General features: G+C 40.4%; 2 protein-coding genes across 3 annotated transcripts in view; one reads left to right on the top strand and one right to left on the bottom strand.

Moving 5' to 3' along the window:
• arhgap28 (Rho GTPase activating protein 28) lies at positions 1–24,848 on the bottom strand. Of its 2 annotated transcripts, none has more exons than XM_087845561.1 (15): positions 24,818–24,848; positions 17,713–17,860; positions 17,422–17,642; positions 17,080–17,188; positions 14,927–15,276; positions 14,604–14,766; positions 5,493–5,584; positions 4,986–5,063; positions 3,823–3,976; positions 3,657–3,739; positions 1,337–1,546; positions 1,143–1,265; positions 769–896; positions 587–624; positions 1–504 (listed from the first exon to the last, which is right to left on the bottom strand). In XM_087845561.1, exons 2-15 carry the CDS (start codon positions 17,858–17,860, stop codon positions 422–424), a joined length of 1,980 nt encoding a protein of 659 aa, XP_087701687.1. In that variant the 5' UTR covers positions 24,818–24,848; the 3' UTR covers positions 1–421. The 2 variants fall into 2 exon arrangements, with proteins under 2 accessions (XP_087701687.1, XP_087701688.1); XM_087845562.1 differs by having other exon boundaries at positions 478–504; positions 587–619.
• A 2,356-nt stretch (positions 24,849–27,204) lies between these two features.
• l3mbtl4 (L3MBTL histone methyl-lysine binding protein 4) overlaps positions 27,205–27,752 on the top strand; it is a 31,385-nt gene continuing 30,837 nt past the window's right edge. The window contains exon 1 of the mRNA XM_087845844.1: positions 27,205–27,280. Within this exon, the coding sequence (XP_087701970.1) occupies positions 27,205–27,280 (76 nt within the window). The remainder of the gene's footprint in view (positions 27,281–27,752) is intronic.

Here is a 27,752-nt window from a genome sequence, read left to right on the forward strand (position 1 = left end):
TTGCCATCAGTACATATTCAAGTTTTAATATGAGCATCATTAATAAACACATTTGTTCAGATGTACAGAAACAACAGCAGTAAATAAAGACCGGAGCAGGAGAAGATGTGACTAATCTGCCAGGACAAACCAAATTCAGAAAGATAAAAAACAGACTGAACAATTGTTCGATAAAGGACAATGTTACTGTGATGTCATGCCAACAGCTGCTGTATGAACAAAGGAGTGGTTCATGATAAAGGGAAGTTTGGATCCACTTGTGTGTGATGAGGCTGGTGCCAGTGTTTTTGTGACAGCAAAAAGCACGAGCTGAGACGTGGAGTGAGGGCAACGAGACAGGTGGTGGTGCATGTGTCGACCGGTGGGGAGGCATTAATGAGAGAGGTGGTGAGACACTTGAAACAGGTTCTGAGACAGGTTGTCAGGGTTTAATTAGCCAATCACAGTGGGGATTAACTCTGTAAACATCCAACAGAACACAGTCAGGATGAAGACGACGCTCACCTGAGAGACAGGCAGAGAGACAGCTTTAATATTTAACATCCAGTCCGTCAGGTGTTTATCACGATGTTATAATGTGACTCACAGATGTTTCCTCCAACTTCATACAGATGTTGAACTGGACTGATCAGAGAAAAACAAAGACAGAAGGAGAAAGACAGGGATGGTAAACAAAAGTCAGTTTTTCCTTCAGTGTGGGGACCATAGGTGTGGATCTTCACAGAAGTCAGATAAATGTGCATCTATGTGTGAGAGAGATTTTGTCACCTGTTCTCACACTCGAAGCGGGACGTTATGTCCTTGGCTGTTGTCTGTTCCTCAAGTTGTATCACCATGGAAATCTTGGTGTGTAGAGGAGCATGAACTCTGATCACACCTTCACACAGCTCTGTGATCTGCAGAGACACAAACAGAAAGCACGCTGAACCCGGACTCTGTCCCGCATGCCTGTGGTCTTTGACTAACCTTGTTTCTTAGTTGATTCTGGACTCGATCTCCTTTGGTCCTGACCTGTACCAAACCTGATTTCTCTCTCTTCTTATCTGTTCTCTGTCTCACCTTGTTTTGGTGCCCATCTCATGCAGTTCTTGGTCTTTCCAGGTCCTAGTCTCTGTCTTCCTTGGCCCTGGTCTCTGTCTCACCTGATCTCTTTCATTCTTGTCATTCTTCTTCCTCAAAAGTCTACTGGTCCAGCTCAGGCCAAGCTGTTTCTGAATGGACACCTGGTTCATCTGTCTCACCTGAGACAGTAGAAACTTGGGGACCTATCAAAGAGAACGAGACGTCATCGGGGGTTAGGGGCACCGAGACTATGCAGGTGTGTCCTGAAACTTACGGTCCAAAGCAAGTCCTGGTGAATGATCATCAGCCGGATCAGCTGAGCTCCACCCACTGCCTCCTCCATCTCATCTCGTTTAGCAATTGAGCGCTTGTTTCCATGGTGACGACGGAACAGGTTGGGTGCCATCACCATGGACACATTCCACAGAGACATACGGTTCTGATCCTGATGAGAGACCACCATACGGAGGAAGACCAGCAGAGCCTGGAACCACAAAAAACAAAAGTCTGTCATGGTCCTGGGTTGGTGACCCAGTGTTTCAGGTTTTGTACTTTTCTTTTTGATTTCATCAGGGTTCGTGACTATTAGGGTTTGGTTTCTGTTTCTTATTTCTAGATCTCTAGTTCTTCTGGGTTTGTGATTTCTAGGTCTTCATGTTTATTCTCTTGTTCCCCAGTCAGTCATGTCTCCTGTCTAGGCCCTGTCCTTATGTTCCCTCTGTACTGTGTCAGTATTATTGTGATGTTAAGCTCGTGTCTCTGAGTCCGTGTCTGTGCGTGGCGTATTTCCTGTTTTATTTTGATAGTCTGTCTCCTACCCCGGTGTATCTAGTTTTGCCTTCCTTCGTCACATCATGTCTGATTGGTCCCGGCTGTGTTTCTTCCTGTTTCCTAATCCTCTCGTGATCCTACCTGTGTCTTTTAGTCCTCAGCCTACCCTTGCTTGTTGTTGGGTGGTTAACCTAACCTACTCTCTCTTTGTACTGTGTTTTCTCCAGTCATGTTTCGAGCCGTGTTTCCTAGTATCTCGCTTTCAGTGTCAGTTTAGTTTAGGTTTACGTTAGGTTTGTTTTGTGAAGTTCTCTTCTTTGATGAGTTGTTTTTCCCGGCGAATAAGCTGCGCCTTAAGTTAACTTTCCGTCTGTGAGTACTGCACTTTGGTCCAGAATGCAATGATTTACAAATCTCATAAATCCATAATGTATTCATAATAGAAAACCATAACAATCACTGTAGCTCTGCAGTGATTCACTAGAAAATTGGCAACGTCCCTCAGCATCCATTGACCCTGCACATTTGACTATGGAATATTTAGTAGCAGTATTAATTTTGTTGACTAATTTTTATTATATTTTTCATCAACAAACTTTTTTTCTAACAAAAACAAGACAATAACTGAATAAAAATGAATGAAAGGCATCGAAACGTTCGTCCACGAATAAAAACGAGATGAAAATGTTTCTTCTGAGACAAGGCAGGAAGTGAGCCAGAAGTGATAATCTTGTGCAGTAAGGTTAGACATTTGATCTGCCGCTGACAAACAGGGATAGAGACAGGGGTTCAGCTAACACCTAATCACCCTGTTCCTCATGAAAATGTGACAAAATGTCAATGTTTTGGAGGAAGAGTATTGTGGACATACATATGACACCTTAAGATTTGGTGACCTAAAGATTTAGTCTACTATAATCTAAAAATATATACTCACCTAAAACAAGACAAAAACAAAAATTAGGTGGCTAAATCTGGACTAAAACTAAATTATATTTTAGTGAAAAGACTAGGGATATACCTAATCTAAATCTGCTGTCAAATTAACACTTTAGCAGTTGGCATCTGATCATGGTACCATGCTAGAATTCACTGACCTCTTGAGAGCCCTTCTCTTCAACAAGTGTTTGTAGAAGCAGTCTGCATGCACAGGTGCTTGACTTTATTCACCTATGACCAAGGAGGTGATTGGAACACCTGAACTCAACGATTTGATGAGTGAGTGAATACCTTTGGCAATATAGTGTGTGTCTGTGTTTGTGTGTGTAGGTTTGGATAGCGTGGGGGACCTTGATTTGGAGAGCAGAACCCCCGTGACCTGAAGCTCCAAAGACGATTTCCCTCTTGCATCTGCGGGCGGTCTATCCGTCAAGCTCAGGTCTTCTACATGAGGCCTGGGAGCTTGAGGGCCCTGCGCATTTTCTTAGCTGTTCGTAGGACTGCACTCTTCTGGACAGAGATCCCCAATGTTGTTCCTGGGATCTGCTGGAGTCACTCACCTAGCTGATCATCTATCTATCTATTTATCTGTCTATCTGTCTGTCTGTCTGTCTGTCTGTCTGTCAAATGAAGGTTAAGTGAAGACTTAAATGAGTTTACAAGGGTATAAATATATTTTAATGATATTAAATTGTCTGTAAAACTAAAAGATTCCCTATAACGTGCTGTCCCATGCTCTCTTAGGCTGTGACATATGTGTACTGTGTGTATACTGCCCTCGTTCTGCTTCTCACTGTTTGCCCAATTCTCTCTCACTTGTGTTTGTGTGGAACTCTGTGTGTGTCTCATTTGTGTGTGTAGACAATGTCTGGGTGAAGCTTTACTCTCAGAATTTCTCTGTTGGCTTCTGGAAGAAGCAACGTCAGCAGCTGCAGGGCCTGAACCTGATGGAGCTCAGAGGGGATACCTGCAGGGACACACAGAAACACTTCATGTAATGCAAACACATTTAAATGATGAAAATGTGTGTTTGTGTGTGTGCACACATACTCAGTACAGAGCGGTAGGTGGACAGGTGTGTGTGTGTCAGCAGAGGGGTTGGCAGCTCTCTGATGAAAAGCTTCAACAGACTGGAAGCGTCCACCTGTCTCAGTGCAGACCAGTCAAATCCCTCATAGCACCTGTCTAATTCTCTACGAAGGCACTGCAAGCAAACGGAGAGGTGGACAGAGAGACAGCAGGGAGAAAGACAGAGAATCAGACAAAAACAGGTAGGTATTACACACACACAGACATAGATACACACAGGCAGACATACTCAGTTTTCCAGAATGTAAAAAGTCATTTTAAAGTGTGTCAGAGTGTGTTTCCATCTTTTGTGAGGACCAATGTTGAGTTTAGACCATCTCAAAATCTAGAAACAAACACCACTTAGCTGCTGTCTTGACCTTACTACGATGCTATGTTAAAGCATCATCTAAAGAGAAAAACAATTTGATAACCATTCGTTTGTTACCTAAAAACTAGGACTAGTGTTGGGTTCAGAACAGCTTTCGGGTTATAGGTTAGAGCTAGGTTAAGGTTCGTGTTTGAGGATCTGGGAATGTTGATCTTGCTTTGCCCGTGATGATGCACCTCCAGTCATCCAACATCCTAACTATGCATTGCTGAAGACAGAGAACCTATGCATTGTTCAAATGTTGATTGGTTGACAATTGTGATGGAACAGGGAAGGGAGTGACAGGCAGTTCATGGCGAATGAAAGAGATGTGGAAATTACAGACTGGCTGCAGTGGTAATCTTTCACACTCAGTTTCACTTCAGCTTGTTGTGTGTTATAACTTTGCTCTTCAAATGGATAATGGATAGTAGCCCACAGACTGGTTGCACCACGTTTTTGACACTCCCTTCAACCAACAACAGACGCTTTTTGCAGGTAGACTTTCAGTGCATGACGTGCCTCATGAATGGTATAGTGTGCCAAAGTTGAACGTGTCTGCAGGTCACGCACCTCCCCATTTTTGCTACATGGTGTGTTGTGTCGTTGCACCACAGCTGGCTTGCCAGCTTTTACCACAGTTTTTATAATATAATAGTACAGTACTTCCGATTTCTACTTCTCCTCCTCCACTGCTGATGTGGCGCTATTGTCTGAGTGGCAGCAGCTATTCTGTATGGAAACAAACAGCAGTGTATGCTTGTGTGTGTGTTACCTTGACTCTAGCAGCTGATGCTGGTACTCTGAGAATCCCCTCAGTCAACAGGCCTGTTTGCTCTAAGATACACAACAGCTGCATGCATACACACACATAAAGGAGGGTGTGACTGGTTACTGTTGTTTGTTTATTTTCACAAATTTCTAAACAAGATGTAAACAAAGGTAAACTAACTTTGCTAGCTGTTAGCTAAACAACTACTTTAGATCACCAACATCATATGCTAATGGACTCAGCACTTATCTACTCTGAGCACTGTTTACTATAAGCATTAAACATTTTACATCATGCACGTAAATAGATGCTTCAGCTTGGGGTTCAATATTTTGCTCAAGGACACTTGAAGAATCGAACTACTGACCAAACAGTAACCCACTTTTGCTCCTGAACTGCTCAAAGGCACATAAGATTAAACTATAGTATCATAAGTTTTAGACTAATGAAGCCAACGATCTATCCCCTGTCTGAAACTTCATTAGACATAGAGAAGGACACGTTCTTCACCTTCTGGAACACGACAGGAACTTTGACCCCAGGAAACTTCTTCCTGTCTTTCTCCAACAGCGTGTTCAGAGGAACGCCAAACACACCACTGTCTAATGGACAGGAAGACAAACAATCATACAGTGAGTGTTCTGAGAGACAATTTATACATCCTTTAGTACAGGGTTTTACTAATGGGGCTTTTTCAGCAGCAAAATAGTTTCAGGTCTGCCCTTATCGCTTATCCCATCCAGTCCCAAGTTAACTGTGCCCATGGTGGGCAAACCACACCCATGGTGAGCAATCCCACTGTGGGTTGCCCATTGAAAACCATGACAATCAGGGGACCTCTTGGGATCAAACTACTGTGGGGCCTTAATGGGCTAACCCAAAAGGGGACCAGTATGGGTTTTCCTATGGCAAACCCACAATGGGCTGCCCATGTTTTTTGGGGCCCAAAAAGGCTAAACTGCTATGGGCTAGCCCAACATGGGTTTACTGTGAACACTTACTCATAAGGTAGCTGCAAAGGGCAAAACTGTTGTGGGTTCTGGATGATTATCAAAATTATTATGCATAAACAGTTAAACCATTGTAATAAGACACACAGTGCTATGAAAGTGTTTGAGTCTTCTGGATGTCTTCTTTTTTTTTTCATAAAGTCACACTTGCAGGTTTCAGCTCAAACTAATTTTAATCCAAACCTACCTGGTCCTGTTTAAAAACATAATAACAACATAGTGAACCTTCCTGGGAGTGAGTGGCCTACCAGAATTAGTCCAAGTGCAATCAATCACTCATCCAGAAGGTCACAAAAAACAAAACTGAATGAGATCTACAGAAACGCGGGCCTCACTTGCCTCAGTTAAGATGCGCGTTCATGATTCACCAATAAGAAAGATCAGGTAGAACGCATCTATGGAAAAGTTCCAAAAATAACCAAAAATGACCAAAAATAATACAAAGGCTTGTCTCAAGTTTACCACATCTTGATGATCTCCAAATAATCTGAGAAAAGTTAAAGTCTTTGGAATGTTTGTGTAACATGAATGTTTGTGTAACATAAATGTTTGTGTAACATAAATGTTTGTGTAACATAAATGTTTGTGTAACATAAATGTTTGTGTAACATAAATGTTTGTGTAACATAAATGTTTGTGTAACATAAATGTTTGTGTAACATAAATGTTTGTGTAACAAAGCATTTCACAAAGAGAACATCATACCAAGAATAAAAAAAACAGAATAAAAAACATTTCATCCACAGAGGCGAAATAAATCATGAGCAGTTATGACAAATTTTTGATTGCAGTACTTGCTGCCAAGAATTGCACAACCAGTCAATCTTATATATACTTGAGTTATCTTTGTCTAATAATGAAAACTGTTTGATGATCTGAAACAAATGTGTGACAAACAGGAAAAGAAAAAACTAAATTAGGAAGGAGGTGATACTAGCAGTTGAAACGGGGCAGTGGTGGAACGAAAACGATATAGCTGGACAAGCTTGAATTTACTTCCTAATGTAGAAGTACGACATGATCTCCCATCTTGATATGCTCTGGGGTATTAAAATGCATACCTTATTGGTTTAGTGGTAGTGCTGGGTGGAAGGCAAAGTACTGATCTTTATAAAGGTATTAAGGACAACTTACATTAAGAAGTCTTTGTGTTTATCAGAAATTGGTCTCTGGTTTTGTTGGTTTATTCTGAGTTTTCCTGTTTTTGAGATTTATTATTTTTTTAAATTTCTCTTCATTGTTAATTTTACATTTTTAATTACTATAGTAGAGATTATCTCTGTAATATCTGCTTGTTTGTTTCTCTTTAGTCATTTCCTGCTACCTTGCTTCCTGTTTTATTTTGAAAAGTCATTTAACTCATGTCTTCTGTTTAGGTTTATCTCCTTTTGTATCTGTGCATTTTATTAATTTCAGCTGTTTCTTGTTTTCCAGATGTGTCCATCCAACCTGATTCAATACTGGAATAAGCAGTTTTTAAGGTTTTGTGTTCCAAGTATTAATTAATGTTTAAATAAACATAATAATTACAGAACATTGTTATAAATATTTTTTATGATCCAGCAGTGAGGACAGTGTTTTTAATCGTTCTCCATTAAACTGTTCTGCTAGAGGTTTCTTTTTGTTAAAACAGTTTTTCCTTCCCACTGTCACTAAAGTGCTTGCTCATACCAGGTCATGTGATTGTTGGGCTTTTCTCTGTATGTATTATTGTAAGGTCTACCTTACAAAATAAAGTGCCTTGAGGCGACTGTTCTTGTAATTTGGCGCTGTATAAATAAAATTGAATTGAATTGAAACTGAAACAGTGTTTCCTGAAAAGCCTCTTGTTTAGTGGGAAATAGATTTCATCAAAGTAGATGTCTTAGAAGTGCTGTAATTAGGTTTAAGAATACAGTTCACCCACTTTTATCATCTTCAGTAGCCTGTACCAAAAGAGAGCAGAGCAGGTACCTGAAGGCTACTCAAACAGAGGTCGATTATCTTGTTAATAGTTTTAACTTTTCACTAGGATACTGTAGCTCCTGTGAAAAAGAGAGCCTCAAATCAGAAGTACTTGACTCCGTGGTATAATTCTCAAACACGTAGCCTAAAGTGGATGACTCGTAAGCTGGAGAGGAAATGGAATCCCAAATTTAGAAGATCATCATTTAGCCTGGAGAAATAGTTTGTTGCTTTATAAAAAAAAGCCCTCTGTAAAGCTAGAAGATCTTACTATTCGTCACTGATTGAAGAAAATAAGAACAACCCCAGGTTTCTCTTCAGCACTGTAGCCAGGCTGACAAACAGTCATAGCTCTGTTGAGCCAACCATCCCTTTAACGTTAACTAGTAATGACTTCATGAACTTCTTCACAAATAACATTTTAACCATTAGAGAAAAAAATACTCATGATCATCTCACAGATGTAACAACATGTACCGCTGCTTTCAGTACCATTTAGTCTTTTTCTCCTATTGATCTTTCTGAGTTAATTTCAGTAATGTCTTCCTCCAACCTATCTCTAATAATCGCTATGTGCCATCCCTTGACCCAGCTAATTATAGGCCAATCTCCAACGTTCCTTTTATCTCGTAAATTCTTGAAAGAGTAGATGTCAAACAGCTGATCATCTGCAGAGGAATGATTCAAGATTCAAGATTCTTTATTTGTCATGTGCATGGTTATAAAGATATAACACGCAGTGAAATGTGACCTGATACGCTCCTCGACTGTGCAAAAAGGAGAGACAGAACTTTATGGCTTATTTGAAGAGTTTCAGTTTATGAGGTTAGACCCAGTTCCAGCCTTTGAATGCTTGACTGTCTTTCAACAGTTTGAGCCAGTGTCTTATTCTGCTTTAAAAGACATAATTGATCATTTCAAAATCTCTGGTTCCCCGCACGATATTCTTCCTTCTCGTTTCTTTAAGGAAGCTTTACATATTATTGGTCCTTGTATCTAACTTCTGCTGAATGCATCATTGTCATCAGGTTGTGTACCGCCTGTCTTTAAGCATGCTGTTGTGCAACCTATTATGACTTCCTTTTATTTCCAAAATATTGGAAAAGGTAGTTCTAAACAACTTCAGGCCTTTTTAGATGCAAATGGTATTAATGAAAAGTTTCAGTCTGGTTTGAAACCTCGCCACAGCACAGAGACAGCCTTACTTAGAGGTTTTAATGATCTTCTGGCTATTCTGTGGTTTTAGTTTTACTTGACTTGACTGCTGCTTTTGACACGGTTAACCACAACATTCTTCTATCAAGACTGGAACATGTTGTTGGTCTCAAAGGTACGGTTTTAACTTGGTTTAAATCCTACCTCTCAGAGAGGTCGTTCTCTGTTGCTATGGCAACACTCCTCGGCTTCTGCCCCTCTTTATTGTGGTGTGCCTCAAGGGTCCGTGCTCGGTCCTGCTCTCTTCTCTTTGTACATGTTGCCGTTGGGATTAATTTCTTAAAAATATAACATCTCCTTTCACTGTTATGCCGATGATATCCAGATTTATTCACCTTTGAAATCTGATGTGTCTGCTTCTTTGCAACCTCTGTTCAACTGTTTGCATGAAGTTAAAATTTGGTTATCACAAAATTTTCTTACACTGAACGAGAATAAGACCGAAATCGTAGTTTTTGATAGTCACACTCTGCCCTTGGCCCTCCTGCTAGCCATCTCTCGCTCACTGTAAGAAACCTCGGAGTGTTCCTGGATGGCTCTTTTAAACTTGAGAAACAGGTCTCCACTGTGGTAAAAAACAGCTTTTACCAGTTGCGTCAGATATCCAAAGCAAAGCCGTTCCTTCCTTTAAAGACCTTGAAAAGCTTATCCACTCATTTATCACATCCAGATTGGACGACTGTAACTCCCTCTACTCGGGCCTCCAACACTCTTCTCTTTACCGGCTTCAGTTAGTTCAGAATGCAGCTGCGCGTCTTTTACCAGGTACGAGAATCTGTGAACACATAACTCCAATTTTAGCCAAATTACATTGGCTCCCTGTTAAATATCGTATAGATTTTAAAATTCTTTTGTTCACTTTTAAAATTCTGAATAATTTAGCACCCAGCTATCTTTCTGAACTACTCCACTTGTACAATCCCAACAGAGCACTTAGATCGTCCAATCACAGGCTCCTACCACAACCTAGGTCTCGACTGAAGTCCAGAGGTGACCGGGCCGTTGCAACCGTGACACCTAGACTCTGGAATAACCTCCCTGTTCATATTCGTACAGCCGAGTCTATCCAGTCTTTTAAATCACATCTTTTTACTTTGGCTTTTGATTCTAACTAGTTGGCTGTTCTTGCTTGTTGTGTTGTCACGTATTGTTTGTTGTCCTGTTTTATTGTTTTGTCTTAATTGTCTCATGCTTCTACTGACTGTGAAGCACTATGGTCAACATTGTTGTTTTTAATATGTGCTATATAAATAAATTTTGATTTGATTTGATAAGGTTGTCCCACTCACAACTGCATATCTGTGTAAATCAGGATTTTCCATTGTGGCCGTAACCAAGACCAAAGCCTGAACCAGACTCAGAGCAACACTGGAAGCTGCTGTGAGAGTGAGCCTTTCCCTCATTCCACCCAGACTAGATCTGTGTCTCATTAACAGCTGAACATAAAAGGGGAGTGGCCTATTGTGACTGTTTGTTGAAGAATAACTTCTGGTTCTGCCAATGAAAAAAAACCCTTTCAGATTCACTCACAGATTATAAGGCTATATTTTCATTTGCCCTTTATTTAAATTTTATAACAGTTTATTTATGAATTCATTTAATTAGAAAATTATTTTGAATGTATTTGTTTTATGAACACATTATTCTATTTTTTCTTTTTTTCTTGTCTCTTTTAGTAAAGTTGAATTATTAATTATTTTGTGTTTTTAATCCTGACTTGAGCATTTTAACTTTGCATTTTGATTTGTTCCATGAATTGTTGGTATTTTGTTTTATGTGCAGGTTCTTTGGGATTATTAGATTGCATCATGTCATCATCGTGTTTATTTAACAAGGTTTTAGCCATTAAAATGATGTAGATTTGATTTAGTTATTAAATATATATAAAACCAAAAGCAACATCAATTTATTCAATACAGTGTCGGCCCGGGCAACTTTGTAGTGAAAACATTAGACCCAGAGGTAAAAAAGGTTAAGAACCGCTGATTTTCTACACACATCTTTGCGTGGGAGTAGTGTTGGGAAGGTTACTTTTAAAATGTATTCCATTACAGAATACAGAATACATGCCCCAAAATGTATTCTGTAACGTATTCAACTGTGCTAGGGAGAGACAGAGAGAGGCGTTGAAAGGCTGCTCCAACGGAACTTATTGTTTTTGGAGGAAAACACGAACACGGTGTACAGTCGAGTCTTAATAGCTTACTTACAACTGGGCTCGTCAGGCACTCTTCTTGGCTGCAGTGGTTATTATTATATTTACATGCTTCCAGCTCCCGTTTTTGCTCGATGACAGCTCATACTTTTCCTTTTTCTCCCTCCCTCGCTCACAGACACATAACGTGTATGGCAGTCCATTCTCCCTGCAGCACGGACTACACTGCCTATGATGCTACATTCTTTAGAGCTATACCTGTAGCATTCTGCCTATTAGCTTAGCACAACAACAAAAAGGCCTCTCTCACCCAGGAAACGCAGAGAGAGAGCGTCACCCTGTAACCATGGCAACCGTAACGCTGCCACCTGGAACAACAGAACGTAGCTGTCAAACAAAACCCAAACAGTCCTGACCCGCCACAATATGAAACAGGGAAGTACCGCCGTGTAATCCATTTATTTCAACAAAGTAACTGTATTCGAAATACCACCTTTTTAAACGGTAACTGTAATGTGTCTGTGAAGGTTCTCAGCCATCCAGGTCATCGTAGTCAAAGGAGCTTGCAAAGAAAAGCGTCTGGACTTCTTTCAGTTACTTGAAGACGTTTCACCTCTCATCCGAGAAGCTTCTTCAGTTCTAAGGTCAAATGGTGGAGAGTCCCAGATATAAACCTAGTGGGAGTGTCTCCCCACAGAGGGACAAAAGGACCCCCTGATGATCCTCTAATCGCCTGAGCCAAGGTGTGAAACTGGGCGTGGGTCCCAATCAGCCAGAGTTTCGGGTGAGTTCATTGTGAAAACCTTATCATGCGAATTCCTGAGGTCAGATGGCACAGGATGTGAGTGGGCGTTAAGGCGTCTGGGAAGGGATCTGTAACGGAATACAGTTACTCATATTTTGTATTTTAAATACATAACGGCGGTACATGTATTCCTTTACTCCCCAACACTGCGTGGGAGTTACATTAAATCTTGCAGAGCGGTATAATTCTGTACTGCTTCATGTAAGTGGGAAGATGATTTTTGTTGTTAAACATTTCAGGGTACATTTATTGTACAATTTAATATGAAAAGTTGCTTAAAAATGTAAATTATGTTTATTTATTTATTATGATAAGTGGAGTAGGATGGATGATTCTGTTTTGTTGTAGTCAATTTAGAGAAATGTAGATGACCCAGATTTGTTTTTTACGTGTGGACAGAAGATAAGATGGTAATAAGATAAGATACTTTCACCTAGAGTACTTTCTCCTAGAGTACTTTCTCTAACTCTAAATTCTGGAGTATTTGTTGTTATGATAGTGTAATTTCAGATTTATATTGGTTAGTTTATGAGGGTGGCAAGTTCTAGAAACTCCCAGATGGCAATTAAAGTTGGACGATCAGTAATTTATAGATTACATGAAAATTAGCACGACATTTCTTTTACATTTATACTACAGGAACAGCAATACTGCTTCAAGCAGCAAGCATTAAGATGTAAGCTCTAAATCTAAAAAAAAGGGAGAGAAAAGTTTAAGTTTGGTAAATTCACTTCTTCAAGAAAAACCTATGACAATACACTACCAGTCAAAAGTTTGGACACGCCTTCTCATTCAATGTTTTATCTATTTTTACTACTTTCTACATTGTAGATATATATGAAGAAAGATATATGGGGTTATACAGCAAAGAAAAAAATTATAAATAACTCTAAATATATCTCATATTATAGATTCCTCAAAGTAGAAGAAACCACTACTAAGGAAAAGCAACAAGCAGAAGAGATTTGTTTGGGCAATCCGATCCGGTTGGACCATCATTTATTTTTTAACAGGACAATGACCACAAACACACCTCCAGGCTGTGTAAGGGCTACTTGACCAAGACAGAGAGTAACAGAGTGCTGTGCCAGATGGCCGGGCCTCCACAGTCAGCATCTCTGGGAACTCCTTCAAGACTGTTGGAAACCATTTCAGGTGATGACCTCATGAATCTCATCGAGACAATGCCAAGAATGTGCAAAGCAGTAATCAAAGCAAACGGTGGCTATTTTGAAGAATCGAAAATATAAAACACGTTTTGAGTCATTTCACACTTTTTTGTTTACTACATAATTACGTATGTGTTCATTCATAGTTTGGATGAGAATTTAAAATGTAAATAGTCATGAAACTAAAGAAAAACCATTAAATGAGGAAGTCTGTCCAAACTTTTGACTGATAGTGTATACATCAAAAAGAATTATGACTGTTTTTTGTATGCTGTCATTTAAATAAAAAATAAAACACAAATATTTTAATTTTATTTATATAGGGCCAAATAACAACATCTGTTGCCTCAAGGAACTTTGTATTGTTAGATAAAGATCCTACAATAATACAGAGAACACACAGAAAACCCAGTCAGTAGACCCCTATGAGCAACTACTTTGGTGAGAGTGGGAAGAAAAAACCTCATTTTAACAGGAAGAAACCTCCAGCAGAACCAGGCTCAGGGAGGGCAGTCATCTGCTGCGACTGGTTGGGGGTAAGGGGACTTTATGACCCTTTTCTGTGGGCAAAATACATACATACACCTTATATGAAAAAAATAAAAATAGTAGTAAACTTATCTATTTTTATGCTTGTGGAGTAGATGCACACCACTTCCACATCGGTTTCATGTCTGCCTCTCTCACTGATTACACTGGAAATGTAATGTTGCTGTATCCACTCTGAAAATTGTCTGCAAACAATAAGGAGCAATGATGACACACCATCTACTGTAAAAATAACAACTATTTGGAAATCCAGGAAAAATGGTTTGGAGAGATGTTCTTTGTTATGTGGATCTGGATCTTGTTTTGTTTTTTTGGTTATATACCATTTTTAGTTCCACATTAGTTTTTGTGTTTATGTTAAAAATGCATAATTACATTGGCGAAACTTAAGTTAACCAGCAAGAGTGTTAGCATCACTCGCTATAGCAGCCTGTACATACTTATAGTTATAGAATATTCATAACATACTTCATATAAATATTATATATATTCACATTATAACATACCATAATAGACCCATTTCTGTAATATACTTACATATCTATATTATTGCCAATATATATTGTAATATATCTATATCATGGCTAAAGCACTTCTGGATGGATGCTAACTGCATTTCGTTGCCCTGTACCTGTGCATGTGCAATGACAATAAAGTTGAATTCTATTCTATTCTATTCTATTCTATTCTATTCTATAGCTTTCTAATATCCTAATGCTATAAAGTCTTTGCTGTGAAGCTGAATGCAAATCATTATGTAAAAAAGAAACACACCCCGGTTCCTGCAGCGTGGAGGACGTGTGCGTTTGGTGTGGATGCCCAGAGTCATCAGGAAGGTTGTGAGCTCAATGTGCGAGATGAAACACAGCTGTGTGAGGTCACGTGACGACAGGTCGCCTGCACAGCTAAGACCCTGAGAGGGAGGGATAGATGCAAACTGCGCACACACACACACACACACACACACACACACACACACACACACACACACACACACACACACACACTCTTTTTTGCATCCGTTAGCAGCCTCCTGTGTTCTAAGCAATCAGATTTGACTGGAAGACCTCTCTCAGCATGCAGCAGGTCAAACTCACCTGCAGCTCACTGTTGTTGTCTCTATGGAAACGTAAACAGTCCCAACAAGCCTTGCCCCTTTTGTGCTCAGCCACACCCTCTGAGTACGGAGAGTCCCGCAGCACCCAGTCAGGTTGCATCAATTGACTAACGGGGGACGAGTGTGTGTGAGGAGGGGAAGAGGTATATTTGTGAGAGTCAGTGTGTGTTGGAGAATGTACGTGTGTCAGAACATTTGTGTCGATGACATGTGTCGGAGAGCATTTGCTTCCTGGAGAGTTTGCGTGATGCAGAGAGTCTGTGTTTGAGGGGGGTGAGGGGTGCTCTGGTAGTTGATCTTCAACAGCCAACACGGGTAGAGTTGGTCGTACTGTAAAATACACAAAGCATACAGCTCTCAGCAGGTACAGAGAAAAAACAAACAAAATCTCTTGCAGAAATAGAATCGTGTTAAAAGCAAATAAAAATAGCAAATTGCAAATCATTTAAAACCTTTTTCAGATCTGTTCAAATCACACAGCTAGAGTTATTTATATAGTGCATTGACACAACAGCCATCTGGAGGATGATGAAGAGATGGTGAGAAGGAAGATTCCTTTTTAACAAGAACAACCAGGCTTAGTGACAGACAGCCATCTGCTGTGACCGACCGACCTGAGGCGTGTGAGGAAGAGGAGAGCATTGAAAGACGAGGACAGAACACATGCTATGGGAGAGAAGACAAAAGTTAATGACATGCAAAAGTGAAATGTAAACACAACAGAACACAAAAACAAAATGTTCACTGCATCATAGAAGGTCCCCCAGAAGCCCGTGGCAATAGCAGCATAACTAAGGGATGCTTCAGTCACCTGATCCAATGAAAGCTGAATGAAAGTTTCAACTGCCTGGTGGCAAGCATGGATGTCCCACTTACTATGGAACTTCTTTTATAAATAATATAAACATTTATGGAGGAAAACAGAGAATATATACATACAAAAAAACGAGTAGTCCTATTTTTCCTGAGAGCTTTTTATACAGTAACAGACATGTTTCCATGCTAGACGACATCATACAATATATAAAAGGACTCTTCCTGCCCAGCTTACATGCTATAATTCATGTGTGAATTACACAAGGTGTCAAATGTCTCTGATTTGTTTCACAGCACTATTAATATAAGTGACCTGTGTGGGAGTAAGTGTAAGCTGCTACTCTGCATGTTGGGACAAGGCACTGAATGAAATAGTAGTGAAATTATAATTAGTTACATTAGTTACAGTTATTTCTCAGAGACACTCTGACGCAGTGTATATCTATCTATCTATCTATCTATCTATCTATCTATCTATATATACATATATATATATATATATATATATATATATATATATATATATATATATATATAGATATAGATATATAAGAAAGCTCCTTACCATGCATGGAGGGTTTCACCCCAAGTCCAGCACCCTGAGGCTGAAGCGGAAGGAAGGGGGCCGGGGACTGGTGAGTGTGAGCACCACAGTCCAGGATGAGACAACGAACATCCAAGAATACATTGGGAAGATGGCCCCAACTGACCGAGTGCTCAGTGAATACCTCAGGCAGCAGAAACCCAAGAAAGAGGAGGGAGACGAGGAACCATCATGGAAGGACAGAAGGAAGAAGGAACACGAGAAGCTGGAGAAATACCAAGGGCTCAGAGAAGAGCTCGAGAGGATGTGGAGGGTGAAGGTGACGGTGGTCCCCGTGGTAATCGGAGCACTAGGTGCAGTGACTCCCAAGCTAGGCGAGTGGCTCCAGCAGATCCCAGGAACAACATCGGAGATCTCTGTCCAGAAGAGCGCAGTCCTAGGAACAGCTAAGATACTGCGCAGGACCCTCAAGCTCCCAGGCCTCTGGTAGAGGACCCGAGCTTGAAGGATAAACCGCCCGCAGGGGCGTGCTGGGTGTTTATATATATACATACTGTATTCATACTGTTCATACTGTTTAGAAATGTGACTAAATAGACCAAACCCACACACAACAGTGCAGTGTCTATCAGAGGTACCAAGGACCATAAAACCATCATCTGCATCAAGGCTATGCCCTTAGCCTTTAACCTGGGTTAAATACATAAAGATATATAAAGAACCAACCTCTGCAAAGGACCACAGGAATCACTTATAGGTGAGCAGACACGCACCTCTGTCTGCTCTTCGGCGAATGGTCTTGGTGGTGGTGTGGTATCGACTTGGTGGTGGTTCAGCATGATGGGAGTGGGGGTACACACATCTGTCTGCTGGGTCGTCAGGCTGGAACAAAAAGTTGGGGAAAAAATGCAGCCTTTTTCTATTGCCCCTACATTTCCCAGGAATTATTTTAATACACACAGCTTCTTACAATGACTATAATCTAAATTGCTGTGATATTCTAAAACATAATTTATTGTATGGTTGACTATACAATTTCATAAAATATCTCTACATCTGTGTTGCACATTTGTTTTGCATTTAATATAAAATGCATTTGTATGTTTGTGTCCCACCTCAGTGAAGATATCCCGGACATCTCTGATTGGCTGTCTGTTTCTCTTCTTCAGTGTCTCGTTATAGTTATCCAGCCTCTTCCTCACAGTGGTTGCTTGTTGATGTGTCAAAGTGGACAGCAGCACCTCAGCTGGCGGTGGCTCCTCATCTGCCAATGGCAAGCCCGTCACCAGGGAAGCCAACCCCGCATCTGTCAGCCACGCCTCCTCAAGCTCCACCTCTAAAAGGAACAAATCACGTAGGATCCGAACAGTAAGATGACATCTGACTCAGCTGTCAGTTTGACATACCATCCATACTCTTTCTCTCATCTTCCTCCTCTTCTTCTTCCCCATCCTTCTCTTCCTCAATGCTGTGTACTTCCCTCCAGTAGGTCTCCATGGCAACATGTTTGGGGTCAGAGGTGGTGGAGTTAGAGGTGGTAGATGAAGACAACATCTTGTAAAAAAAAAAAAAAATGCCAGCCAGACAGAGATAATTTTTTATTTTACGACTATTAGAATTTCAAAATATGACATAAGTAAAGTATTATCTTGTTAAAAACGTATCAAAGCTTTATCACTCCAACTTTCCCACGCTGTCAACAGAGGATTTATGGACATGTTCCAAAACCCAGTTTGAGATATTTTGAGCTTTGTGATTATGGTATGTTGTCCTGCTGAAAAGCAGTGATCAGAAGAACGCCACGTAAATGGATGGACACAATACTCAGATAGGCTGTGACCATTTGAACATAGTAATTAGTCACTAATTACAGATTACTTCTCCAAGAAAGTAATCTTGTTACTTTATGGATTACTTATCTTTAAAAGTAATTAGTTGCTTTATTACTTAGTTACTTTATAAAAACATGATACACAACCTGAATATGTAATAAAGCAACAGACCTTTCAGCCCAATTCTATTTTTTGAATTGAATCAAATGAAAAAGTTGCTTCTTAAAAATTGTTCTATTAGTTTTAATCTTTCAACTTTATGTACGGGTGACCGTGGCGCTGGAGGTTGGGAAGCGCATCTGTAACTGGATGGTTGCCGGTTCGATCCCCGGGATCTCTGTCCTGGTCGTTGTGTCCTTGGGCAAGACACTTTACCCTACCGCCTACTGGTGTTGGCCAGAGGGGCTGATGGCGCGATATGGCAGCCTCGCTTCTGTCAGTCTGCCCCAGGGCAGCTGTGGCTACAACTGTAGCTGCCTCCACCAGTGTGTGAATGTGAGAGTGAATGAATAGTGGCATTGTAAAGCGCTTTGGGTGCCTTGAAAAGCGCTATATAAATCCAATCCATTATTATTACATTGCATCAAGCAAAAAAGTAATTATATGCAGCAGTCTCTGACTTGAAGAAATTTTTTTAACATTTAACACTGAATTTTCTGTATATTCCAGCTATACAATAAAATATTCTTTTGTGTTTACACTCACTCTTTCAAATAGATGCAAGTAAAGCAGAAAAAATAAATAAAATCAAACTTTTAGCAGCACTAAGTCCTGTCGCTCGGAGTCTATTTTCACCTGTTAAGCAGAAGTGGGGCTGTCGGAGTTTTGCCCAGTACCGCAGAGGTCATGTCACTCGTTTCTCTGTGAATTTCACATTCCCATGTTGTGCCAAAAAGTGATCGTCTGCCAAAAACTGATTGCTTGTATTTAAGCTACTATAAATAAGTTGTTAGTCTATAATATGCGAAATATATGTCAAATGCATCCTTCATGAGTGATATTAAGTCATTTTGGGCTGCAAACAACATTTCTGTCTTGGCCAAATTCTAGAGTAATCTGGCCATGGGCCAGCAGAAAAAATGCAACAAATATAACAATAGTTTTGTTAACATATTTTAAGTGGCCAAAAACCTGACTGGTTATATAACACAGAGTTATAAAGATACTTGGTAATTTTATATATTACCCTTTGTAAATCCTTTTTAAAGTCTATTTACCAATATGAGTAAAGACATTACACATAAAAAAAACCCACATGGAAATAGTGGAAATAAGATGACCGGCGTGCTATGTGCTTCCTCAGACTTGAAGTTTAATTTTTATGCTGTAAAAAGAAGTTTTCTTCCCCAGTGGACGCTAATGTTGGTCATGTTTTATGGAATCAAACTCAAAGTAATGTCAGTACTTCCAAGATTTAAATGCTGCATAGTCGTACTCTCTCCCCCGCTCCATATTATCTATTGTTGATCTGCACACGTCTGCAGCTGCCACAGACGTCGCAAGCTCGTAAGTCATTGTCATGAGCAGTGTTGGGTAAGTTACTTTAAAACAGTAACTTAGTTACATTACTAGTTACTTCTATCAAAAGTAACTCAGTTACTTCAAGTTACTCGTTACTTTCAAAGTAACTAGTTACTAGGGAAAGTAACTTTGGTTTTACTCAGAATTCTCTTGTTAATGTGTTGCTTCCATAACTTTTACAGTCTTCTAGCTTGCTTACTTCCCACAAGTGCACTGTGCCACCTACCAATAGAAAGGAAAAGATAATGTGCATATTTCTACGAGAGAAATCCCACGCCTGGACAGTCATTGACTGCTGCCATGATTCTAGCCTACGTCACAGCGTCATGTGCGCCTTTTACATCCAACACAAAAACTGCAGTTGTGGTGCTTTGATTGTACTCAGAACTCGGAAATTCTGCCTTCTGAATAGGAAGATGTAGGCAACTCCAGACTGCAGATGAGCTGCATACAGGCTGTACTGGGACAGAAAATTGGCCCGAGCATTTTGACTAGAGACTGGCCCACCATTACAGGAAAAATCATAAAGCCTTTGAATGAAAACAAACGCTGTTGTGACAGTGATGTTCACTGTCTTGATGGTATATATGCATCAATCGTTTGTTGTAAGATTGAGATAATTATTTTTTAAAAGCCAGACATTTTAAATGAGAATAAGAAAGAAAAGTATTTCTTTGTGCCCCCCTCTCCCTGTTAATGCCCTACCTGGCCCCCCTGGCAAAAACTTTGCTAGATCCGCCCCTGCACAGTTACCAGCTGTCAGCTACATAAAAAAAAGGATCCTGGGGTTATCTGTCTCTCAGAAACAGTTCATAACTTCCCTTCAACTCATTTATGTCACCTAAAAGGTAAACCTGTTTCTCCATCACAGCTCTGATGATTCAGTAAGGACATCTCCTGGTTTCATCTTCATGTTTCCCTCTCACCAGATGACCAAACCGATATCATGACCAGCAGCTTTTTTGCAGCTGTGGCTCCAGCAAACATCAGCTGATAGTAGAAATTAATATTAAATAAATTCTAACAACAGCTGATCAAGCTTAAACGTGCTGCTTTTTAACGCGACATCGGCTGGTTTCCTCTTTCTGGCGCAAAGTGACCGATAAACAAACAAGAGAGAAAAGCCGATCAGCTGATCATTGATCAGTTTTCATGATTGAAGTAGAAACGGGAGAGGGAGGGGGAGAATGAGCGAAGGAGAGGCAGCTGTGCAGCAAAGACACAGAATAACTCCAGCTTTGTGTCTTTTTCATTGTAGCTGAATTATGGGACAAACTGTTCCTTTTCACCTCAATACGCGTAATATTTTCTCTGAATACCAGACGGGACGGTTGGCAACTCTAATAACTTATGAACAAAATAAAGTTCAACATTAACTTCATAGCACCCACCCAGCTGTATAGCTAGTACGCAGTACGGAAAAAGTTAGCATAACGAAAATAAACTCCACCTAAACTTGGTTTATATCTGACCCAGATAGACTGCAGGTCATAACTTCTTACCTGAAGTTCAGTTCACACTCGGACCGGCGGCCGCCTCGGGTCTCTTTTCCTTCTGCCTCCCCTTTCTCTCATCCACCTGCTGGCCTCCACCACTTGCTAATGTTACAGAATCTGTGGAAGCTCCGCGATAGCCACCACACGAAGTAACGAGTAACGACCCTATCTAAATCCCAGTAACGATTAACGCGTTCCTGATTTTGGCATAATAACTAGTTACCGTGCTCGTTACCACAATAATAACGTAGTTACTGTAACGCGTTACTTAATAACGCGTTAGTCCCAACACTGGTCATGAGCAATGTTCCCTCTAATTTTTCATGTGTCTGAGCGAACACACAAACTCCCTGAGCGGTCCCTTGGACCACTGTGAGCAACAGCAGACGTGTGCACTGTGGTCACGCCAGCATCGAATCCATCCAAGTTACATGGTTTATTAAAATAATCAAATTACAGCTTTTATGTTAGACTACTTTTAATTAACTGCTTTAGCCCACTTACAATGAAAATTAAAAAAAATCTTGTTCATGTCCTGTGTAGTGTGTTAACACTGCTGGAAGTAAAAATAACTTGAACTCCAATTTTGAAAACAAAACTTTCTTCTTCTTCTTCTTTTTTTGTATAAAGCTCTGACTTGTGTTATGAGTCTGTGGTCTGGGAGAGAGTCTGTAACTCTCTGTCTGCAAAATACATTATATAATGACCAACGTTGGGCAATTAATTATATAGTTACTCCTTCAAAAAAGAAACTGAGTTATGAAAACAACAAAGTTTTTTGCAGCTGTTTACCTAAAAATGCAGCCAAGGCATTTTTTAAAAATAAGCATTTCAAACTATTTACAGAACAATCAGCTGTTCTGCATCAAATCTGATGCCACACAAATTATTTGTGCCACTCCAAAAAATAATTTCTGTCACTATGAGATGAAGGAGAACAACAGCCTGAAACCTGCAGGCCTGACAACAGCAGATGTATCACTGCTGTAACACCTGTAACATTCAGCAGTCGCCTCATTGTTCTGACACACACAACAAAACTATTGACTACACTACACACTAACTACACAAGATTTGCGCTAAATGTCGAAAATCTCTCACATCTCAAAACACCACCGTCACTCCTAAAACTTCCCCCCTTCCTAAACAACTAAGTGCGATGTTGCCATATCATTTTGTGATTGGTTGACATGGTACATTTTTCGACTAATAGGAAAGGGTGTGGGTTTTTTTGGTTTTGTTTTTGCTCACAGGCGGAGAGTGTTTTTGAACGTTTTCCTTACCGTTTTCCCGCAGTAAATATAAACGATGACAGTATTCAGGAAGAAAACCAAACATTGCAGATATTTTTATCATAACTCTGGTTTTACATGGTCGATCAACACAATTTAAAAATTGGTATAAAGTCCACACTGTTTCCGTCAATTGTTCTGTCTGTCCTGCTCACATCTTCAATGGTTGTCCACGTTGTCATTAACGTGGCTTCACTCCACATCAGCCACAACGCTTTGCTAGCTAAAACACCGGTATCGGCACATAAGGATGAATAAGGACGTATATATGAATGTGAATCCATCATTGGCTGGACTATTGGATACGGTGGCATCGTTCTAATCCCATACGGGAGCAGCCAGTCACTTACTGACTAACACTGCAAAACAGAATTGTTAAAGAATTAATTTTAATTTCAATTCAGGTGAGTTTTTTTTTTGTGCGCAACGCAGATTTTCTGTGCGCAGAGACGTGCCAGCAGTGCGCAATTGCGCACGCGCGCAGCTTAGAGGGAACATTAGTCATGAGACACTCTCACAAACAAAATCACAGTTTAGTAACGCAGTAACGCAGCGTGCCTATGGGAAAGTAACAGTAATCAAATTACTTTTTTGCAATAGTAATCCCTTACTTTACTCATTACTTGAAAAAAGTAATAACATGGCGGGACATTTAAATCATACTCGGTTCAACATCAAGTGTGCTCTGAAAATATCGCCCATAATCACACAATCACCAGCCTCAGCTGTTGATACAAGGCAGGACGATCAGTGCTTTCATGTGTTTTCACCAGATTCTTATCATATCATCTGAATGTCCCAGCGGAAATCAAAACTCATCCAGGCAACATTTCTCCAATCTTCTGATATTTGATTTTGGTGAGCCCGTGTTATGGCTGACAGACGTCAGACGATGTAACCAGTCTGCTTTAAGGTTTGGCATGTTGTCCCCATTAACCCTACAGATTGTGTGAAAAAAATCCTATAGCAGATCAGATGTATCTGAAATTCTCAAATCAGTATATCCTGCACCGACAACCATTAAGTGACAACGAGAGCCACTTAAATCCCCTTTCTTCCTCATTTTGATCCTTAGTTTTTAATTTCTGCAGGTTTTTCACGACTTTGTGACTGAATGCATCGAGTTACTGCCACGTGATTGATTGTTTAGTTATTTGCACTGAAGAACAGCTGAACAAGTAGACCTGTGACTGTATTTACTCTCTATGTAACAGAATTTGTAACAACACACATTTTATGGTAAATGGTAAATGGCCTGTATTTGTATAGCGCCTTTACTAGTCCCGCCTAGGGACCCCAAAGCGCTTTACACGTCCAGTCATCCACCCATTCACTCTCACATTCGCACACTGGTGGAGGCAAGCTACAGTTGTAGCCACAGCTGCCCTGGGGCAGACTGACAGAGGCGAGGCTGCCATATTGCGCCATCGGCCCTTCTGGCCAACACCAGTAGGCGGTAGGTGAAGTGTCTTGCCCAAGGACACAACGACCGAGACTGTCCGAGCCGGGGCTCGAACTGGCAACCTTCCGATTACAAGGCGAACTCCCAACTCTTGAGCCACGATCGCCCATCTTATAGTTTAATATGTTTATTTTAGTTAATTATAAGACATATATAACATAAGACAGTTACATATGTTATATCTCTATTTAAATGATATCAGAGTTTGTGGCTGCTGGTGAAATGAAGCTGAGCTCACATTATATATTTATGAAGTGTATGAAGAAAGGAAGAAGGAAGTCAGCCTCTTTCCATATATTGATCTTTGCGTGTGTGTGTGTGTGTGTGTGTGTGTGTGTGTGTGTATGATGGGGTTGAGGGGCCTTCATTGTGTGTCAGGGGAACCTCGAGCTAATGGTTTTGGTTCTCGTGGGACAACAGGGTGGGGTGCTAAAGCTAAAACTGTTGTGTGTCCATTAGGACAGAGGAAATGGATGCTGCTGGCCAATCACAGCATCAAGAACTAAGTGTTTTCACTCAGGACATAAGACAATTTGACCTGATTACTCCTCGTGCAGAGTGATGAAAAATATTGACTTCGATGGGTTGAGTACAAGCTAGTGCAGTTTGCTGTCATTTGTTCTCAGTTTCGACTCAGTTTCGATTATGACTTCCGTCATAGCTTTGATGATAATAATAATATAAATATGCCCAGAGTCCAAAACACTCACCAGACTTCTACTTTCTATCTATTTCAATATTTCTAAATTTCAAGTGGCTCTAGAACTGAAGTGGAACTGTTCCTCAGACTGGATCTGTTTTATATCAGGCTGACTATCTTTAACAACCAGTACATTTTCTATCAATAATCACACCGTTCTCTATCACTGTCAGGCATCGAGAGCAAAAACAGGAAAAAAGAGACTCACCTCGGATCAGTATGCTTCCCGATCCTCTCTGCGTGGAGACATGAGAAGAGGCGATAGGAGGGGCCTGTACGTGTGCTTGGTAAGAGCATAGGAATATGGGCGGGCTGGAGCTTCCCAGTTTAGACCAGCTGCTGGACGCCACCTCGGACTATTATGATGGTATCACAACTTTATAGTAAATATGTTGATTTTTCTTTGTTATAAGAGACACAGTCAGCTGTCCTGGGCTGACTAACTTATCACAGAATAGAAAAGTCTTTATTAAAAGAAAACAGCTAGTGAATTAGTACAGGGCGACCTGCAGGGTCATTTTATGCTATAATCTTTCACCAGAGGGTCTACATGGTTTTCTAATGCCAGCTAAATAATAATAACAAGCCATCTGTGCCTACAGGGTTACTAGAATTACCATTATAATTGATTACTTTCTTATGACTGGTTGAAACTAGTTTTCAGTCATTCCTGTTATTGCAGCAATCCTTACATATATAAAAACATACATCTTATTTGGTAAACAAGAAGTAATAGCTTACTAAATGTAGTAAGAAATATCATATGACATGTCCATTTTTCCAAGGGTGCAAAAGAAAAGAACATTACACTCTGCTAGACAGATGTACTGCATTGTAGAGAGTCAGTGGATGAGATATGAGAGATTTTCTGTGTCTGTCCTTGTGACAGTGGGGCTGAATCAGTCTGTTAGAGACGATCCTCAGATGCTGCACCTTGCTGAGGCTTTTAAACTCCATCATTAAGCTGTTACCCTGTGTTTATTGCTGTTGCCAGTACAAGAGAAGTGAGCCACTGCAGTTGTGTGCAGCAAATATAAACCTCACTTCCATGGGATTTTGCAAAGAACTTGACCTGAGTCCACATTTAAATGTTATTGGGTTTGAGGCCTTTACACTGAGGCAACGAGGAATCTGATGAGTTAAGGTCTGAGCTGTAAACAATACAGAAACAGAGGTCATTTCTTAAAATAACAAAGCATTTCTCCTTATAACAATGATACAATAATACAATGATAATGAAATGGGCAGCACGGTGGCACGGTGGTTAGCAATGTTGCCGCACAGCAAGAAGGTCCTGAGTTCAATTCCACCATCAGGGCGGATGGTGGCCCTGCGACAGACTGGCGACCTGTCCAGGGTGCACCCTGCCTCTCGCCCTATGACAGCTGGGATAGGCTCCAGCGCCCCCCGCGACCCTGAAAAGGATAAGCGGAAGTGAATGGATGGATTATTTATTCCAGTCTATCTTGCAAATACATGTTTGTGCTGCAATGTCATGCACAAACACAAACTAGTAGATCCTTAAGATCAAACCTATGTCAAAATAGTGTCATTCTTTTGGTCCATTGGTGTGTGGTAAGCCATCAAACGCCCCCTATTGGAAACGAAGAATATAAGATGAAATTTGATGTACAGTGTATATTATTCATATATTCAAGGAGCTGAAGTTAAAAATTAAAAAATCTGAAAAAAAATCCAGACCCTTGGGAAGTTTCATTTCATTTGCATTAACATGGTGAAAATGGCTGAAAAAAGAAGAGTGAAGTGGCTACAAATGGCCACCGTAGAGCCCAGGACTCAAACTGTCACTGTGGATACATTACATCACTTGTGTGATCAGTGAGTTCTAGTGTTAAAGCACAAATTAATAGCACTACACCTCTTTCACATGCATGAAATCATAATGCTGCTTGCTAATCAGTTAGCCTTCACTACTTAAATTCCAATTTTTATTCCCTTAATAATGCTATAGAGAAAAAACAAATCCAAAATTCCTTCCATCCTCTTAGTTATGTTCCTGGCCTACTCGTGCTGACCACTGGCTGATAAAGGTGGGTCATCAGCTCACCTAGTTCACCTGGCCTTTCAAGCAATAAAAGCTGGCCCATGCGACTTGCTCTTTCACTGTTTGTGTTTTGTTACTTTGTGTCTAATAAGTAATCTCTTACTTAACCCTTTTCAGGGTTAAAGAAAATCTGCTCGGTTCATTTGAACACTATTAGGTGTGTAGGGCTGTTCTTTAGCATAATCCGGATAATCTCTTGAAAAACAAAAATCAGTTTTGAATGAAATGTACATTTGCTGGAGTTCGGAATGCAGCGCTTTTGCCTGTACTGGAGTAATTTCCCACTGGGGAAGCACGCTTTTTAAAAATGTATTTGTTATTTTTACTAAATGTAAAGAACTAAGTAAGGAAAGACTCCAAATAATAAAGCGCTGCAAATTACATCAAAGTTTTTATTTATTTAAATATTTGTAATAGGTGTTCTGACTACTGAGCAGTACAATGGGTGGGAGTGTTTGTGCCACAATCGGGATCAGTTACTGAATATTGACCTCTCTCTCTTTCGCTCGCTCTCTCACTCCTACACGAGCATGCGCAGAGGCTCCGTTTCTCGGCGTTTCCGTGTTGTTTCGTGTGTCAGCAGATTGAGACGGCTCATCGCGGTTGGTAAGTCTCATACTGCGCTCCGGTACTTGGGTCGGTTCGCCTCTTCCCTCTCTGTCTGGCCTTGTAGCTACTTTAGCTGCCTATTTGTCGCTGTTGCTGCCGTTCACAGGGGCGCTCAGGGCGACGGGGAGAGACGCGGACCGCCGCCTCATTCCGCTGTTTGTTTCCTGAAAGAAGCTGTCGGGACACACTCATTTGGCGCGCTTCCGATCGCGCCTTCATAATAAGAGCTTTTGCTGCAGAACAATATCTTTACAGTCGTCTTTTTTTGCAATAAAAGTCCAGAAACCGCAATAGAGAGTCCCAACAGGGGGGCGTAATTAGACTTTATTTTTAAATCATGCTTTTCTTAAAAATAAAAGGCAGAATTGAAAACAAAAATATTCTATCAAAATAAACTCCTAAAGTTTTTTTGAGCTACATTTTGAGATCCAAACAATAATTATCAGTAAACATAACGAGATCTGTGTAG

The sequence above is a fragment of the Neolamprologus brichardi genome, chromosome 9 (genome assembly GCF_056152115.1).
Source record: "Neolamprologus brichardi isolate AB-2024 chromosome 9, ASM5615211v1, whole genome shotgun sequence".
Classification (NCBI taxonomy): Eukaryota; Metazoa; Chordata; class Actinopteri; order Cichliformes; family Cichlidae; genus Neolamprologus; species Neolamprologus brichardi.

Bases quoted from the DNA above. Each gene is read 5' to 3' on its own strand.
- arhgap28 (XM_087845561.1), bottom strand. From the start codon at position 17,860: ATGTTGTCTTCATCTACCACCTCTAACTCCACCACCTCTGACCCCAAA. The intron at 1,547-3,656 runs GTAAAGCTTCAC...TTGTGGTTCCAG, and splicing joins CCAACAGAGAAATTCTGAGA to GCTCTGCTGGTCTTCCTCCG. The intron at 625-768 runs GTGACAAAATCT...TTCTCTGATCAG, and splicing joins CGCTTCGAGTGTGAGAACAG to TCCAGTTCAACATCTGTATG.